The sequence below is a fragment of the Erythrolamprus reginae genome, chromosome 1 (assembly GCF_031021105.1).
Source record: "Erythrolamprus reginae isolate rEryReg1 chromosome 1, rEryReg1.hap1, whole genome shotgun sequence".
Taxonomy (NCBI): Eukaryota; Metazoa; Chordata; class Lepidosauria; order Squamata; family Dipsadidae; genus Erythrolamprus; species Erythrolamprus reginae.
In genome coordinates this window covers 145,765,666-145,784,514 of record NC_091950.1, presented here as the reverse complement: position 1 = coordinate 145,784,514, position 18,849 = coordinate 145,765,666, and the positions used below count along the sequence as shown (strand labels likewise).

The 18,849-nt window shown below is 44.2% G+C and overlaps 1 protein-coding gene across 5 annotated transcripts in view; it reads right to left on the bottom strand.

Moving 5' to 3' along the window:
- SPTB (spectrin beta, erythrocytic) overlaps positions 1 to 18,849 on the bottom strand; it is a 150,971-nt gene that overhangs the window by 20,165 nt on the left and 111,957 nt on the right. For 3 of the 5 annotated variants that reach the window (XM_070728312.1, XM_070728320.1, XM_070728342.1), the window contains 6 exons: positions 17,884 to 18,128; positions 17,573 to 17,711; positions 15,792 to 15,876; positions 15,392 to 15,588; positions 13,783 to 13,892; positions 12,044 to 12,119 (listed from right to left, as the gene is read on the bottom strand). In XM_070728312.1, coding sequence (XP_070584413.1) covers positions 12,044 to 12,119; positions 13,783 to 13,892; positions 15,392 to 15,588; positions 15,792 to 15,876; positions 17,573 to 17,711; positions 17,884 to 18,128 — 852 coding nt within the window. Of the gene's footprint in view, positions 1 to 1,621; positions 3,211 to 12,043; positions 12,120 to 13,782; positions 13,893 to 15,391; positions 15,589 to 15,791; positions 15,877 to 17,572; positions 17,712 to 17,883; positions 18,129 to 18,849 lie in introns of those variants that run through there. The other 2 variants (XM_070728334.1, XM_070728326.1) reach the window with 2 other exon arrangements.

The window sequence follows — 18,849 nt, the reverse complement described above, 5'->3', positions numbered from 1 at the left end:
GGAAGTGGGCAAGGTCTTCAGAATTGGGCATTAACCACCTGGAATGTCAGTGGAAACTAGGAATTTCTTCGCACAGATTCTGGTTGTGCATCAGTTGTGCTGGTTCCTGGCTTGGGCTCTGCTGACAGTCATGCTGTAGTCACCTCCTGGAGTATTATAACACATTCTACATGAGATTGCTCTTGAAGGAAGCTTCAGCTGGTGCAGGATGCAGTGGTCCAGAAAGTTATGTGTGCTTCTAGAATAGCACATCATACCTCTGCTCTGTAACTTCACAGCTTGCTAGTTTGTTTCTGGGCTCAATTAATTTGCTGCTTTTAACACTTAAAGCCCAGGTCATGGGGTGGAGTTATCTGAAGGTAGCTTCTTTCTAATTATATTTACCCTCCCATCAGATCTGTTAGAGAAGGCATGTTCTCTCTTGCGGCACTTACCTTGTGGAATATCCTCTCTTTTAAGATAGAAATAGCAATAGCATTTAGATTTATATACCGCTTCATAACGTTTTTACAGCCCTCTCTAAGCAGTTTACAGAGTCAGCCTATATTGCCCCCAACAATCTGGGTCCTCATTTTACCCACCTCGGAAGGATGGAAGGCTGAGTCAACCTTGAGCCGGTGGTGAGATTTGAAGTGCTGAACTAAAATGAGGTTAGCTTTATCCCTGTTAATATTCTGGTGGTTTCTTAAGACCTGATTATATTATCAAGATTGGAGGTCTCAAGGGACCAGTGAAATCCTAAAATGGCTTCTACCATGAGCTGTGGTGGGGCAGTGGTTAAAATGCGCTACTACAGGGTTAACTCATTGCTCACTCCAGGAGTTCGATTCTAATAGGCTCAAGGTCGATTCAGCCTTCCATCATGAGAACCCAGATTGTTTGGGGCAATATGCTGACTCTGTAAACCATTTAACCAGGGCTGTAAAACACTGTGAAGTGGTATTTAAATTCAAGTGCTATTGATATGCTACTGCCTTTAACATTCACTCTCTCTTGTACCTTATGTTTTCTATATTTTAATGATAGCATTCATTATCTTAATTATTGTATGTTGCCCAGACTCACTTTGTGTGAGATGAGCAGCCATATAAATTTGATAAATAAATCCATCCATTCTACTTTGAGTAGAAATGTGCTTCTAAAGATGATGCAATGTTACCTAAAAATCAATATTATGGATGTTTTTTCCAGACATTTTAAAGAAATGGTACAATCAGGTCATGGTCCTTTTCCTCTATATTTTCTATTTTAAAAATGTGTGCATTTTTTCCAAGAGAAATTGGCAATATACCAAGATCACTCATTAAATATCTAGCAAAGAGCTTGGTGTTAGGCTATTTCTTTGCTGGACATTTATAGTATCTTAAAAGTGTCACCCAACCATCTTAGTGTCAACAGTAATGAGGACTGGTTTTATATAGCCTCACTGATAATTGGCCAATGCACATCCTTAGTGAGGACAGGGCATTAGCTATGAAATCTATCTTCTGAATTTCTTTTCCTCTTCCATCTACAGAATAAATTCTGTTTTTTCTGGAGATGTGAGGATGCTATTCTTATCATCAAATTATTCCACTATGTTTTGAAGAGACACAGTAGCCCTACAAGACATACAATTGTGTGAAGTTTGTATAGATACCTTTATAATGCATATATTTACATCTTTAAATACTTTTTGGAACTTTGGTTTCACAGAAGGCAATCCAAATACAGTATCATTCAAATAGATTACTGTACTAATTTGCACCCCATCCCTACAACTTCCCAAACCGGTTATAATAGTTTTGGCCCAAATCATTTTCCTCTTGATGGCTCTGATTTCAAATAAAAGTTCCTTTCAAATAATAAGTATTTTTCAAACATACTTGCTATGTTTTTGTTTTAAACATTCAAAATAGGATTTGTACATTTCAGTGAGATGTAGGGGAGCTCTGACTGAAAGATGGAATGATCAATCATGCTGTTAATTTTTCCAATCTAACCTGTTGCTGACTTTTGTCTACTAACAAGTTGAACAAACTATTATAGGAAAGGGAAATCACAGAATTTGTTAATTTTTTTTCTTTTCCACAATAACAGCTACATCTTTTTCCATGCTACAACGCAACAGGCATGATGAGTATTGGCATGATCTAATATTTCCCTATCCAGGAACACATCCAGGAACACATCCTTTCCCTATCCAGAAACCACAGGTTTTGCTATATTGGATTCCGGTAACCTCCTACTCATCATAGTTGGGATGGTTCAATAGGAAATAGAAAAGAAGCTATCAGATATATAATTAACTGACAGGGTATTGAAATGAAACTACCCATTCCCAGGCCATGTCACCATGCTCTGTAATTTTTTTTCTCCATTCGGTCGCTGATCCTATATGTGACGCTGGGGAAACAAATCTTCCATTTGACAAAAAGAACCATGAAGTCTGCAGACGTTACATTTATAATCTTTCTGAGGATTCCAATTAATCTTCATTCTCCACTTCAATAGTCAGGCAACTGGTTTGAGCAAATCTGAGCTATCTCGGGCAGGCCTGAATCGAATGTACCACAAGAAAGCAGTGGTACAGAAACCCTGAAACGTAGCCCCATCCTCTGTTGAGTAATAAGGTGTTCAGATTTAACTTCTAGCATGAGGACATGTACTTTCTTTCTGTATGTATTTCCAACCCATATCCCCACTGCTTGCCTTTTAGGGAGAGTGATTTTATAAAGGATACCAGACTTGGAGAAGTGGCTTACGAGTAAGTCACTATCTCCAAAACAATGCCTGTTGTTATAAACTCCTGAGTATCTTTTATTTTAAGATTTCCACGTTGAGAACTCACAAGCCTATCTTGACTGCTGAAGAAAATTTAGAAAGCAAGTAAAAAATAATTGAGCAAGAAAAAATAATTATAAAATATTTTGATGGGGTATTTGATTTGATTCAAAGTCCTTTCACACTATATAGTCCTTTTTTTACAAATGGTTTTCCAAATGTGTAAAAAACCAAAGCCCCTTTCTTCTGGGTGCAAGGGATTTTCCTGTTAAAGTTTCAATTTGTGATCCATAAAGCCTTCAAAACTGTGGGAAAGAAACAGGAAAAATGTCACAGGAAGATCAGGTGATGAATATTTCTGCATTCATTCGTTTGACACAGCTGGGCTAAATAAAATCACTTGGAAGCCAAGGCTTCTTGGGCTGCATAAACAGCTCAGGATCAGGCCTGCAAAGAGGAAAGTCTTCCGAGAATTACTCTAAAGAAAGTGATAACTGATTAATTTAAGAATGGATATATTCTTCTTTTGATGGTTACACTGTAGTAAGTTCCTAATAATTATCCTAATTATTCCTAGTAATTATCAAATACTACATCTGTAGATAAATGTGACAGATAACCTTTGAAGCTGTTGGTTAAGGATGTTGACATAATGCAACAGGGCTATCCAAAATACCCCTGCAAAGGAGTCTGAAAGATATGCTCAAGAACTTTAATGCTATATATGAATCATAATCTAATGTTCTAATTAAATGTTCTGACTTGGACAGTTGAAAATGACATTTTTTTTGCTTCTCAGCAAAACAGTATCAGTTAAATGCAGTTGTGCCTTTCCAACCGAAACTATGGATAACAGAAGAAAAGGAGAGACTATATTTATCTTTTCTTCCCAACAGCTCTCTGGGACCCCTGGAAGGTATGTTTCTGGAAAAATCTCCACAATAATGCCAAAATTTACTCTGAGTGTATACATAGGAATCACATCTCTCTCTCCCTTTATCGGAATCTTCCATTGGCTCAAAAATTCTTAAAAATAATTGGATTTCCCCTTCCAACTTATGAAAAGGACCAAAGGATATAAACTTACAATTATTATTTTTAAAAAAACCACAATGTCTTAATGAAGAGTCTAATTATAAAAGAAGTAATGATCTAAAAACTGTACCAACATAAGAGCCAGAAAAGATGGTAGCAAATGCAGGCATTAAAGAATTTTAAATAAATGACAGATTAAAAAAACAAAACAGTATAGGTTTTAAAATAATAATACACATCATCATTGGACTAAGGAACAAAATTCAATGGTCCCTAGGCTATACCAGGCAAAATGGGTCTTTCCCCACCTCCTTTAACCATTGCATAAATAGGGTTCTTTGTAACTGCCTTAAACTTTTTCCCAATCCATGGGCCACATACACTAGTCTTAAGTCATTCTCAGCTATACTGTGATAAAATGTTAGTTCCTCCTTTACTTTGTCACTGTCCAAAAGCAGCACCTCAAGACATATACAATTTTGTATCTTGGATGGACTTGAAAACAGAAACAACCAAATCAGGACAGAGAGTAGTAATAAGAGCAATAGGATGCTGGTAGACTTTTCTGCCCGTTCAGATGAGTAAAAAGTTTTGTCATTCAATTATTGGGAAACTGTCTAGCATAGGGATATAGCCAGGGTTGGACTGCTAGCCGGAACACTAAATTGGGCTTGCCGCCGTGGCCTGTGAGTGCTAGCGGGACCAACGCGATTTTGCTTCTGCACCTGTGGAGATCGCAAATTCGCATACAGAGCCGCAGGTGCACCCATGTTTCGGCATGCACGGAAGCAAAAAACCATCACCGAAACACTGGCGCACCTGCGGCTCCGTGCGCAATTTTGCTACCTCCACAAGCAAAATCGTGTTGGCCCCGCAAGCACTCACGAGCCGCGGCGGCGAGCACAATTTAGCGTTCTGGCTAGCAGCCCACCCTTGGCTATAGCTAGGAAAGGTCTACATAATGCAGTGCAGCATATTTGCTTGCAGAAAGGAATCTCCAACCTTGGAATCTGTTTCTGCACAATGCTGCAGAGGAAGGGTGTAAGTACTATAGAGGCTTTTGGGAGTATAATTAAGACCAAGTTCTCAAACACCCCCCTACTCCAATGAGAGAGCTCAGGTGCCAGAATCCCACAAGGCTTTGCTAACTGAGGGTAAATGAAAAAAAAAAAAATGAAAATGGCCATACAACAGCTTCTGCTCTCTTGCCACAAAGGCTCATAAAGAGTGTCGCAAGCAGCAGCAGAGGCTAAGAAAGAACCGTTGTACATACCTGAACGGTCTTCTCGATGCACTGGAAGGAGAGTCCAACATGGGGTAATTACCAATCCTATTGGTAGAGACTGAGTTAATTTAAATATTTAAATGTGAGGTAGCCACCGCCCCTTAGCAGCCCCCAATACCTCAGTTTTAAAAACGAAGACAGTATAGAGGTAACACAATTTATTGAACTTTAACCATATAACAATTAACATATAAACCTCGCAACCCAAATACTCCGGCGACCTGGCCACTACGCCGGGTGGGTTTGGACTCTCCTTCCAGTGCATCGAGAAGACCGTTCAGGTATGTACAACGGTTCTTCTCCACTGCACTGGGAAGGAGAGTCCAACATGGGATATACCAAAGTTCACATCCCTTGGGAGGGAAAAGGCTGTGCCACGGTCGACGGAGAGGAACAAACCCTCTGCAACACACGTCTCCCAAAGGAAGCTTCAGCCGAAGCAACCGAGTCCAGTCTATAATGACGGATGAAGGTTGTAGGCGAAGCCCAAGTCGCTGCCTTGCAAATGTCCTCAATAGATGCTTGGGTATTCCATGCGGCAGACGCGGCCGCACTTCTGGTGGAATGCGCAGTTATGCCCGCCGGAGGCGATTGAGACCTGGCTTTGTACGCTTCAGCAATACAATCCTTAAGCCAGCGACTGATCGATTTAGATGAGACCCCTAGTCCCATAGATCCTTGAGCAAATGATACAAACATCCTGTCAGTCTTCCTGAACTGATCAGTCCTCCTGATATAAATCTTTAAGGCCCTCCTAACATCTACCTTGTGCCACCTCAACTCCAACGGATGTTGACCATGAGTACAAAAATCAGGAAGGACCAACTCCTGCGATCTATGAAACCCAGAGTTGACCTTGGGAATAAAGGTCGGATCTAGTCTAAGTACCACCCTGTCCGAGTGGAACACACACAAATCTGACCGAGTGGACAGAGCAGACAATTCTGATACTCGGCGCGCAGAAGTGATCGCCACAAGAAATGCAGTCTTTATTGTCAGCAGACGAAGTGAAATAGTCCTGAGCGGCTCAAAGGGAGGTGAAGTAAGAGCTTTCAGTACGAGAGTCAAATCCCAGGTCGGGAACCTATGTACCGGAGGAGAATGGGAATTGACAGCTCCTTTAACAAATTCCCGTATCCAAGGATGTTGTGCTAGTGAACGGGAAAACGGTACCTGTACAATGGTTGCCAGGGCCGCTATTTGTCTTTTCAATGTATTTGGCGCTAAACCTCTGTCAACACCTGCTTGCAGGAACTGTAACACCAAAATGACCGAAGCTTCTTGAGGGTTAGCACGTTGTTCTAAACAAAACCTAGAAAAGGCTGCCCATGTAGCTTGGTAAATCCGGACCGTAGATGGTCGACGGGCGGCCTGCATGGTATCAACCACATTGTCCGGGATACACTGATTCGTCAACCTGAGCCTCTCAAGTGCCAGGCGGTCAGCTGGAACCACTGCGGGTTCGGATGACACACTGACCCCTGGCATAACGATATTTCGCAATCCGGAATCCTCCACGGGGAGGACACCGAAAAGGCTGTCAGGTCGGCAAACCAAGGGCGTCTCGGCCAATGGGGAGCCATCAATATCAACTCCGCTCCCTCTTGCACCATCTTGTCCAACGTTCTTTGAATCAGGCATGTAGGTGGAAATGCATAAAGGAGGCCTTTGGGCCAGGGAGACAACAGGGCGTTGACCCCTTCCGCACCTGGAGTCGTGAACCGGGAATAAAACCTGGGCAATTGGGCGTTGGCCGGGGTTGCAAATAGATCCACTGATGGTACCCCGAAGCGGCGGACTACGCTGTGGAAAAGAGCCGGAGCAAGTCTCCATTCCGAAGGATCGATGGTCGCTCTGCTCAGCCAGTCCGCCTGCACGTTGCTGGTCCCTGCAATGTGCTCCGCTCTCAATGAAGACAGATGACGTTCGGCCCAATCGAAGAGAGCTGTAGTCTCGAGCATTAGACGCTGTGACTTCGTGCCCCCTTGGTGATTGAGATGGGCCCTGGTTGCTACATTGTCTGTTAGAACCAGTATGTCTCTGCCCTGAACCCAGGAGGAAAAGGCCTGAAGTGCCAGAAACACTGCCCTGAGCTCCAGAAAGTTGATATTGATAGGAGCTAGGTCTTCCTGGGACCATAAACCCTGAGCCATATGGGGCCCCATGTGAGCCCCCCAACCCGACAGACTCGCATCCGTGGTCAGAACCAGATGGTCGTGACTGTGGAGAGGCGAGCCCCGAAACAAAGCTGGGGACAACCACCATCTGAGAGAGTGTTTCACGCTTGCTGGAATCCTCACCTGCCGGTGAGAATGACTGACCTTGACCTTTTGGTACGGGAGCAGGAACCACTGGAGCCTCCTGATGTGATATCGAGCCCACGGCACGATTCCAATAGCTGAAACCAGAGTCCCGAGCACTTTGGACAACATGGCCAGCGAGACCTGATGTTGTCGACACAGGTCGCTGACCAGGCGACGAATGTTGAGAAGCCGCTCCGGTGTCAAAGAGACCGTGTCCTGGGTGGTATTTATAATCGACCCCAGATGTTGGATACTTGTAGAAGGCACAAGATGACTCTTTCCCTCGTTGATGGTATAGCCGAGGCTCTCCAGGACTTCCCGTGTGAGAGCCAAGTCCCGCTGCGCTCGAGGCAGTGACTTGGACATCACAATGATGTCGTCCAAGTATGCCATCACCCGCACAGACCGGGCCCTGACATGCGCCGTCAATATGTCCATCAATTTTGTAAATGTCCGAGGCGCAGATGACAGGCCGAACGGCATTGCCCGGTACTGGTAGTGAGTACCGTTGAGGCAGAACCTGAGGAAACGACGATGAGCCGGCCAGACAGGAATGTGCAGGTAAGCATCTTTCAGGTCTATTGACGAAAGAAAGTCGTGATGACGAATAGAGGCGAGAATCGACTGGAGAGAGTGCATCCGAAATCTCCGATACCGGATGAAGACATTGAGAGATTTCAAATTGAGGATCATGCGGAACCCTCCTGATGCTTTTGGTACAAGGAAAACGATGGAATAAAACCCTGTTCCTTTGGCATGCTCGGGCACTCTCTCTATCGCCTTGATGTGCAAAAGATGTTCTATTTCCCGCTGTAAATGAAGATTTTTCAACGGATCGCGGGTTGATGGACACTGGACATAACGTTGAGGTGGGGGCTGAAGAAACTCCAGACGCAACCCTTGAGCAATTGTGGCTATCGCCCATTTGTCGGTGGAGATACTTCTCCAGGAGGCACTGAAAGGTTGTAGTTTGCCTCCTATGGGCGCATGCGAATGAAAGTCACTTGGCGTTGCGTTTGAAGCCCCGTTGGTTTCCTCTGAATGGCCTCCTAGCCTGCTGATACCCCCTTTGTCGGTCCGGAAATGGGGCACGGTCACCTCGAAAGGATGACTGTCCATACTGGCCCTGCTGAAAAGGCCTAACATTCTGCCCAACCGACGAGGAGGAATCCCAGCGAAAAGGCTGGCGACGATTATAAGGATTAGTACGACGCTCTTGCCGCCTGTACGCTCTGGGAAGGGACTTCCGTTTGTCCTTATCTTCAATTAGGACCGGATCCAGCGACTCCCCAAACAATTTCTCACCTTGGTAGGGGGAGGAAGCCAGGTTCCACTTGGACTTGAGGTCCGCTGGCCAGTTCCTCAGCCAGAGAAGTCGCCTGGAAGCCAGAGAGGTCGCCATCCCCCGAGCCGAAAACTTTGCCGCATGCAGGGTGGCATCGGCGGAAAATTCAGCTGCCGCTAACAGCTTACTGATGTCCTGCCTTAAACGGCCATCATCTGGGCCTAGACGGGCTTGAACCTCTTGTAGCCATATTATAGAGGCCCGGTTGAAAAAAGAGGCCACCGCTGCTGCCCGAAACCCCCAACTGGCCATTAAGTGAGACTTACGCAATAATATCTCCGCCTTTCTATCTTCTGGCTTTAGGCTGTCGCCAGTCTCAGAAGGAACTAAAGCCTTTGAAATTAGAGTCATTACAGGCTGATCAATGGGCGGAAACTCCAATAATTTCTCCATATCGTCATCCAGCGTGTAGAATTTACGCTCCATGACTGAAGGCCCCTGTGCAGCTGCTGGAGTGAGCCAGGGACGCTTAATGCCTTGTATGAAGATGTCTGAAGATGGCACATGGTCAGTCTCAGGCTGGGGTTCTTTAAAGAGGACAGTAGATGGTTTGGGGTCCTCAGTGGAATCTGTAGGTTTGCTAGGACCTGGCAAGTCCGCTGTTTGTTTAGCCTTATGAAGCAACACCTTAAAGAAGGAAGCCTTGAAGAGACCTGCTACAACTGGTGCTTCAGGAGCGGTCTCGTCATCAGAAAAGTCATACTCCTTCTCGGTGTCTTCCAACTGGGGAGGTTCCTCTACCCAGGACCCCATACCCGAGAGGGGCGGTACTGACCAAGGGTTTCTGGATGGAACAGGGCGTGAATCCTGCACTCTTGTTGCCATCCCCTGTGAATAAGCATCTGTAACAAGCTCCTGCAAGGCTGGAGACATCTGTTGCCAGGTATCAGGGTTTACTCTGAGTCCAGCTGCAGTGGGAGTAAAGGTTGCTGAAGGCCCACTCTTAAAGGCATGTGCAGCAGAAGCAGAAGCAGGTCTAGGTTGACTAAGGCCTGGTGCCGAATAAACAGGTTGAGGCAAAAATGGAGACTGCCTTTCTGGGGACCAATCCCTTTCTGACAAGGCCTCCACTGTACCCAACTGGGGAGCTTGTAAATCCCTGGCCTGGAACATCAACTGCGCAGGGAGAGGCGAGGCAATCCTAGGTGTCAGGATGGCTGCCTCCAGCCTCTGCTCTAGTGCCATAATCCTTCTCTCTGCCTCTTTAAGGGATGAAGAGGAAGGCTTTGATTTCTCTTTGGGCTTTGGCTTGCCCTTATCCTTGGGCACTGTGCTGGGGGAAGATCCTTTTTCTGGCATTTTATCTTCCATGCTACTTACAATTAACAGTAGTTAAGCAAACAAGGCCTCGAGAGTCACAGAAAGAATGTTCTCCTTACAAAGAACTCTCTCCAAAATGGTGACTAATCACCTCATAAAAGCCACACATACGCCCTGTAGCCTGTACTCCGCCTGCTGATTGGCTGCAGAAATATCTCCTGACAGCAATGGCGGGCGCGGGAAAAATCTGCCCAAAATGGCGGCCCGCGAACATTAACCTTCCCCTGGGGCTTATAATAGACCCCCCTGGAGGGAAGAGCACACCGTTCCTCCTTTTAAAACCTTCTTCGCCGAACACAGCGGCTTTCAAGGCTCCCGGAGGCGGCGATTCCGGCGGCGGCGCGGCGGCGGCGGCTTTATTCTTCGCCGCCGAACAGCTGAGAGGCGCTGGCGCCTTGCCAAGACCTTTCTTTCGCCGCGAAGTCCTCTTAAAAGCCTCACAGTGAGGGGGACGGACCCCCTCACCTTCGGCTACCAGCCTGGTTTGGCCGCTGAGGCCAGTGACCTCAGGCTGGGTCGCTCCCCGATTGGCATGGTACCCGCTGAGGGAAGGGAAGCCCGGGGAGAATAAAGGTGGGGGTGGTGTCCACGGAGGACAGAGACCCCTTCAAGAATCCACTTCTTCTTCTTCTGTGATCTGTCAGGAATAGAAGAAACAACATTAAACAGGTTATTTATTTACAGATTCTTATTTTAACTTATTTTAACTCTTTACACTATTCCCTCATTACAGAGGAACAAAACTCAAGTCTCTACACTTAGACTGAGTTTTTAAAACTGAGGTATTGGGGGCTGCTAAGGGGCGGTGGCTACCTCGCATTTAAATATTTAAATTAACTCAGTCTCTACCAATAGGATTGGTAATTACCCCATGTTGGACTCTCCTTCCCAGTGCAGTGGAGAACATGATGTCTTGGAAGTTATCATCTAGTCTGGTCTCTGCTCAATTCACTCACAATGGAAAGTAGGAAAAGAAGGCTGCGGGCAGCTCCAGTCTGGTGCGATCCTGGGAGTTGCAAAGCACAGCAGCAGTACCTCCTCCTCTCCCCCCCCCCCAAAATCCTTTCTGGCATTGGACTTCGCCTGTGCTACACAGGTACTGCTGCTACTGCTGACACTGGAGCCTGCAGTTGTTGAAGGTGCAGGGCAAGGAGTGGTAGTGTGGTCTACATGAGTATGTACCCAGAGTTTACACGCTGGCTGCTGATTGGCCAAAACACGAGCAGCAGTTTCAAATGGATGTCATAGCCGGCCGCCTCCAAGCAAGCCCTTTAAATGTGGAACTAGCTGGCATTCTGAACACACTACAGCTATACTTAAATAAACAATTCAATAGCTAGAGTGACACCGAGTCTTTTTGTTATGCAAACCTAACAGGTAGAGCCTTGGTACCTTTCAGCTCCTAGGTGGCCTCCTGCCTGGCTTTGACAACTCATTCGCACTTAGTCCAGAAGGCAAAAATAAAGGGGCGATTCAAGATCACAGCCCTCCCATTCCACCATTCCCAGGGAGAAAAACTGCACTAGGAAGCAATCTTAAAAAACAACAACAACTTTATTTTAAAAGCCGAATAACCACCTTCCACTCCCCCAATGGAAGAAGAGAGTTCCTCCCATACCTTGTGCCTTATGGCATGCACCAATGGCAAAATACTTGTGTGTCCAATCACATTTGGCCAATAAGGAATTCTGTTCTATTCTGTTCCGTTCTATTCTCAGCATGAGAACAGCCTAACACCACTGAGAATTTATTATTCTACTGCCCCTTTTTTCTCCTCTTTGGATGTTTTCTGCTGATATGTGTTTTGCCCTCAAATAAGTTAATATCACTCTGAAGTACATTTAAAGTATAAATTCTCACTCAAACAGGAGACACGTTGGCATTTTACCATTTGAAAAGTGCAGATGGTAAAACAATACGACATAAATATAAAAGGCTGCATCAAGCTGCTGAATTTTCTAGAAAGGATAGCAACTAAAACTGGTGACTGACCAGTGATGAATCTTCTGCACCGTGGGAAAGGGCATCTTCTAAACTGAGGTCCTTCTTCCCATCCTTTTCAATAGGCCTATAGCAAACAAAAGTGTATTCTAAGTAAACGTTAAAACTGAAATGGTATAATTGATTTAATTTCTTTTTTTCATAAAGACTTTTGATGTTGGAAATGTTGGTGCCTGATATAAATAAAAGTTAAATTTAAAAATCCATATATTCTAGCATGCAGGTAGTTCTCTACTTACAATCATTCGTTTAGTGACTGTTTGAAGTTACAACAACACACACAAAAAATGACATGACCAGTTTTCACCCTTACATCTGTTGCAGCACCCCCATGGTCACATGATCAAAATTCGAGCACTTGGCAACCAGCATGTATTTATGACAGTTGCATTCTCCCAGGGTCACATGATCACCAGTTGTATCCTTCCCAGCGGGCTTCCAACAAGGAATCAATGTGGGGAAATTGGATCTTCACCTACCAGCACTTAAGAACTGAAAGATTCGCTTAACAACTGCAGTAAAAAAGGCTGTAAAAAGTGCCACAGCTCACTTAACAACTGACTTGCTTAGCAATGGAAGTTTCGGACTCAGTTGTGGTAATAAGTCAAGGGCTACCTACAGTAAAGTAAATTTAAGGAGTATTAATCTTTAATTATGTAAGAAACAGTTATAATTGCATGTAAGATCTAGAACTCAATCAAAACCATGAGCAAAATTACAGAAAGAAAAAAGGAGTTATATAAAAAATTATTTATGTAAGGATCAGTGGAACTTTTTTTTAAAAGAGAGCAATTGTCCAAATAATTACTTTGGGAGGGGGGAAACTACAAGATCCTAGGAAAGAGAATCTTCATAATTACAAGAGACAATCTTTTCTTCCATTTTAAATCAGTCACTATCATAGAGACGATCAGTCTGAATAGAATTCCCATTTATCTATCCAAAACATACTTTGGGGAGAAGGGAATGGACAGGCTAGAGCAGTGATGTCGAACCTTTTTTACCTTGGGTGCACGCATGCTATTGTGCATCCGCGAGTGCCCACACCCATAATTCAATGCCTGGGGAGGGCAAAAACAGTTTCCCCCGCCCTCCAAGAGGTCCTCTGGAGTCTGGACATAGCCTGTGCCCCAACTTCTGGTGGGCCCAGTAGGCTCCTGTTTTGCCCTCCCCAGGTTCCAAAGGCTTCCCTGGAGCCGGGAGAGGGTAAAAATGTCTTTCCCCCATACCCCAGAGGCTCTCTGGAAGCCAGAAATGCCCTCCCAGAGCCTCTGTGTGAGCCCAAAATCAGCTGGCTGGCACACATACATGCACGTTGGAGTTGAGTTACAGCAATGGCTCGTATGCCAGCAAATATGGTTCCGCATGCCACCTGTGGCACCCGTGCCATAGGTTCGCGATCACTGGGCTAGAACATGGCTTTAAAAAGATTGTAGTTTTGTTTTCTCAGTTTTTTCAGACTAGTCAAAAAAGATAATCAAGGATGAACGGAAAATAATCAATTCTTTCGCAGCATTTTCAAAATCTATATATTATACATGCATGTTTTAACTTTGGGGAATGTAAATGGCTCCAACTGTACAATGTTGAGTGGTTAGATTAACAAGGGAGACATAACAAATATATTGCATGCATTGTAAGAAATGTACTGTGTACTATAATTTTAAAATCTTATTACTAATTATGAAAATGCAGCTGATTACTCTGCAGTTGATCTCTAGGAAACTTACCTGATCTCACATTCTGGCTCTAACTCAAAGTCAAATTCCAGGTCCGTAGTCTTAGCTACTTTGTGCTGTGGAGACTCTTCTGAAAATTTTCTCTTCCTTAGTAATTCAAGCTGAATACAAAACAGATGGTCTTCAGTGGGTTAAACAAATACAGACTCAAATACTAACTATATAGACTATACAATCTATACAGACTTTCTTGCTTTGTATTGTAAAGTCTTATATATTTTCCATAGTGATTATGATCAATTTTATTAAATAAGGGAAAATTATGTTTTAAAAATAGTTATTATTGTTAAGTCCGTGGTTGGTAAATCCACAGTAACTGAATTTAAACATGCCTGGGATAAACATATATCCATCCTAAGATAAAATACAGGAAATAGTATAAGGGCAGACTAGATGGACCAGGAGGTCTTTTTCTGCCGTCAGTCTTCTATGTTTCTAAGTCCACTATTTCAATTACGTGTTGTCTATAAAAGTCATTTGTTTCTTACTCTACTTCTATCTAGCTTCAGTCAAGGCTGCTAACCAGTCTTATAACATAACAGCATTATGAAATTAATAATAAAGCCAGTATAACTTATAACAGAGTTATAACAGAGGACAAAAAGTATCTATTCATCTATACCAATCACCCAGACATACTAATAAAGGAACAAGTAAACTTTTGCAGGTATTCACAAGGTAAAGAGGGAGGCAACTGATCCCATTTTAAGGAGCAAGATACGTTTGAGGGGACTTCTTGTTAGCCCTTTGAGGCAAACACAGTCAGAAAACCGATTCAACAAGAATTCATAAAGGATCTTGAATGTCTGTGTTTTCTTTCCTTCTTGTGCCCTTAGGAATTAAGGTAGGGCCAGTTTGAATTTCTTGCTATTATTTTGTTTCCTGAATTTAAAACACACTTTCATAACTTTTGTTCCTTAGTTTCTTCAAGGATATCTCTGACTTAGACTATTCTGACCCATCTAAGCCCCACTCCCCAAGCACTTAATGAGAGGGTGAAATGAATGACATTTGCTCAATTGGCCTATCTGTCTGTCTGTCCATCCGTCCGTCCATCCATCCATCCACCCACCCACAACCACCCATCCATCCATCCATCCATCCATCCATCCATCCATCCCTCAAAAAGTTTTTCAAACATGGGGTAGGATGGTTGGCAGATCTCTCATGGGAATGTTTAATATGCATTGTATACTTCATTGCTCTGTTTGGATATAAACTTCTGTATTATTTTATTTTCAAATCATTTTAAGTGTTACATACTGTAAACACACAATGATTAGATGATAAGGACATGAGGGGCTATTATAAGTTCCTTCTACTTCAGGCATGGACTTTCAACATGATACATCATTCTATATATCAGGTCACTTTCCCTATCTACCTTTAACCGCAAGGTTAAAACACTTTTGCGCTATCAGGCATATTAAGTTTCATATTAATCCCCAAAAATTTGTCCCAGAGTTTCCTGTTTTGCCACTTCTATGAAGCTGGAATAATGAGAGCACCTGCATGAACTCCTCTGACCCACCCTACAATCCCAAAGGCCAAGAACTTCCAAAAAATATAGAGAGAGAACTTGCTCTCATGGGCGACTTACTGTTGTGAGACGTTCTAATGCAGTAAAACGTTCCTCCCATGTTGCTGTGGATTTCTCAAACGCTTCATGTCTTTTCAACAGTTTCTCCACACCTTCCACAGTTTGACCATATTCACCACTAAACAGGTAGGGTTCCTGGGCAACGAGCCAAGCCTCAGCCACTGAAGCATCTCTGGAAAACTGACACACCTCTAGCACTGTTGTAGGAAAAACAAACAAGCGAGCAAAAAGGAACATTATATATATTCGGGGCATTCAGATGAAGGCAAAGATATATCCCTCTTACTTAGAATTACTAGAAGATCTGGACTTTCATTTCTAGAGAGAGAGAGAGAATTCCCTTTGTGTAGAACAGTTTATAGCCAGGGGAAAGAGGTCAGCCACTTTGTGTGGTACTCACACAAGCGAAGCCAGTCCCAGCGTCTATCCCACTTTTCCATCATCTCCCTCCTCTTGTCTGTCAATTGTAGCAACTTGTCTTTTATCTAAAAAGAAAAGGAGGAAAAGCATAATATTTTGGTGGATTAACAAGATCTTTTTTTTAACATCTTGTCTTATTCACTCACATTTCATTTTGCTTTTCCTATTGAAAAAGGAGGTCCATTTGGTTTATTCATGACAATATTATAAAAACACTTTAAGACCTCTGTAAGTTACTTTGCAGAGGATTGTGCCCAGATAGTGTGCAATAAATCAGAGACAAATTCAATTATCATATAATGCAGCCATTGTGTATAGTGATGCTTCAACTATACCTTAAATTGATGTGAGACTCTCAATTAAATTAAAGTATAAAGTACGAGCAAAATCACAAGCAAAATACGAGTGAAAAACTAAGGTGTAAGCTGTGCATCATAGCAGCAAGCCTATTTTTGGAATGTGTGCTGCCCTGTTTAAGTTCCTCTTTCAGAAGTGCAGCTTCAAGGGTCAAGAAACGAAATAAGAATACAGTACTGAGCTTTCTCATCTGTTCAAGCTTTCATCAATGCCTTCCAAATACATTCTCACTAAGCGGGCTTATCTACACTCTGAGGGATGGCTGAGAGAATAACATAACAAGTGAAGCCTGCCTATTTGCTTTCTTTATGAGTTTTCAGATCCGATTTGTGAAAGTAGATTTTGTCCTTTTGCTCCCTCGTTAGTAGTGTTGGACGAACCCGTCGGAGTTCGGGTTCGGTGGGTTCGGCCGAACATGACATCGGAGTTTGGGTTTGGGCCCCCGAACTCGAAGCTGAACCCGACCCCAAACACCTCTGCCCCGGCATGAGGTGAAGCAGTTGGAGGGGAGGTCAGGCTCCGATCCCCAGGAGCTCAGTGGGGAGAAAGTCCTGACACTGTGCCTCCCTGTCTTTGCAGCCAGCAGGAGAGCTGCAGTGGAACAAGCGAGAGGCTCCTAAGCGGGCTCCAAGGTCAGGCGCAGTTCTTACCCCCACCCCCCAGCGGGGGCCCCCAAGCAGATGGGAAATGGGATTCCCCGCCTCCTTTTGCTTGCACCCCCCACCCCAGTCTGTGGGAAGTCCACACCTCCCCTCCCTCTTTATGCTCCAAAGGTCAGGATTCCCTCCGCCCTTTTAAAGCCCTTCAGGGGCGGAGCCCTCCCCGTCTCTCCCTCCCGCCCACCGCCCACCACCCACTTGAAGCTGCTGGCCGGGATCCTGAATAGCTGACATGTACAGAGGCCTCACACCCACCCACCCTGCTGCAATAGTATCGCAGTGTTCTATCAAACGCCGAACCTGAACAGACTTCTGGAAAAGTCCGGGATCAGGTTCGGTATACCGAATCCGGCCAAGTTCGGCACGGACCTGAACTATGCAAGTTCAATTCGCCCAACACTATTCATTAGTTTGAATACTAGGCAAAAGCACAACAGGGCCACCTTTGGTAACTGAAGGAGAGTCTTCTTTGCTTCCCCCACCCCTTTCTTTTAAGGTGATTTTGCAGCCCAACCAGTTTTCTTATGATTTATCACTAACAAATCAAAATAGATGTCTCTCTTTTCATTCACAACTAAGTCCTTACAAGATTCTGAGAATCAAGAATGAGGAAAGAATTATCTCATTTCCAAAACCCGATGGCATTACCTGTGCCTTTAAAATCTAGATGGCACAGCACTTCAGAGAGCTCTAAACAAAACAGATGATTAATTCTGTTGTAAAGCCTGCTATGGAGAACACTCACCTCAGCTGCATCATGGAGCTTGCGCTGCAGTAAAGTTTTCCCAAGATCAATGCAGGCAGTGAAACTTTTATCCCTAGTGGCTATCTCAGACTTTATGTCCTGATGGTATTTCATCAACAATTCCACAGACGACACATCCCTTAAATTAAGAACAAACAATTCTCAATGAGAAATGAGGATGATTTTAGAGGTAACATTTTGCATCTCTGAATGAGCAGCGTTGCTGGGAGTCCCACTGACCCATTATTTTCCAGGGACTGCCCCCCCCCACGCCCCCCCCCCCCAAAAAGGGAACAAAATATAGCCTTCACCTGGGCTTCTCCTGAGTATCAATCTGCCGGATCACACTCTCCATCCAGGACATGAGGTCTCGCACCATGCAGAAGAATCGGAACTTCTCGGCTGTATCAACTAACTGAGCCCGCCGCCCTTCGCAAGCCTCCAGCAAGGCCTTCCAAGCTTTTACCACCTCCTGTTCTTGCTTCTGGATGGCCATGGCCTTTTCTCCAGCATAGGCTGCCAGCAGGCGTGCTGCCACTTCCTGAAAGTGCTGGACCTACAAGAACAGAGGCGAGGAATCAAAGGGTCATGTGCCCCATAGCAAGCTAAGGCTGGGAACATAACTGGGAACATAACTTTCTCAAACCCACTTTCTAACATTAAAAATGGGAACGCATCTCTCCTTTTCACTGGATAATGAAAAAAACGAAATAAATTTGATGTTTATTTAGGTTCTATCTCAAGACCTAAAATAGTCATCTAACATCAAAAACATCATCAAAAAAGCACAACAAAGAATGTTCTTTCTGCGCCAGCTCAGGAAGCTCAAACTGCCCAAGGAGCTGCTGATACAGTTCTACAGAGGAATCATTGAGTCTGTAATCTGCACCTCTATAACTGTCTGGTTTGGTGCTGAAACCCAACAGGACCGACACAGACTTCAGAGGATAATCAGAACTGCAGAAAAAACAATTGCTGCCAACCTGCCTTCCATTGAGGACCTGTATACTGCACGAGTCAAAAAGAGGGCGGGGAAAATATTTACTGACCCCTCACATCCTGGACACAAATTGTTTCAACTCCTACCCTGAAATCGTCGCTACAGAGCACTGCACACCAAGACAACTAGACACAAGAACAGTTTTTTTCCGAACGCCATCACTCTACTAAACAAATAATTCCCTCAACACTGTCAGACTTTCTACTAAATCTGCACTTCTATTCTACTAGTTTTTCTCATCATTCCTATCACCCATTTCCTCCCATGTTGACTGTAT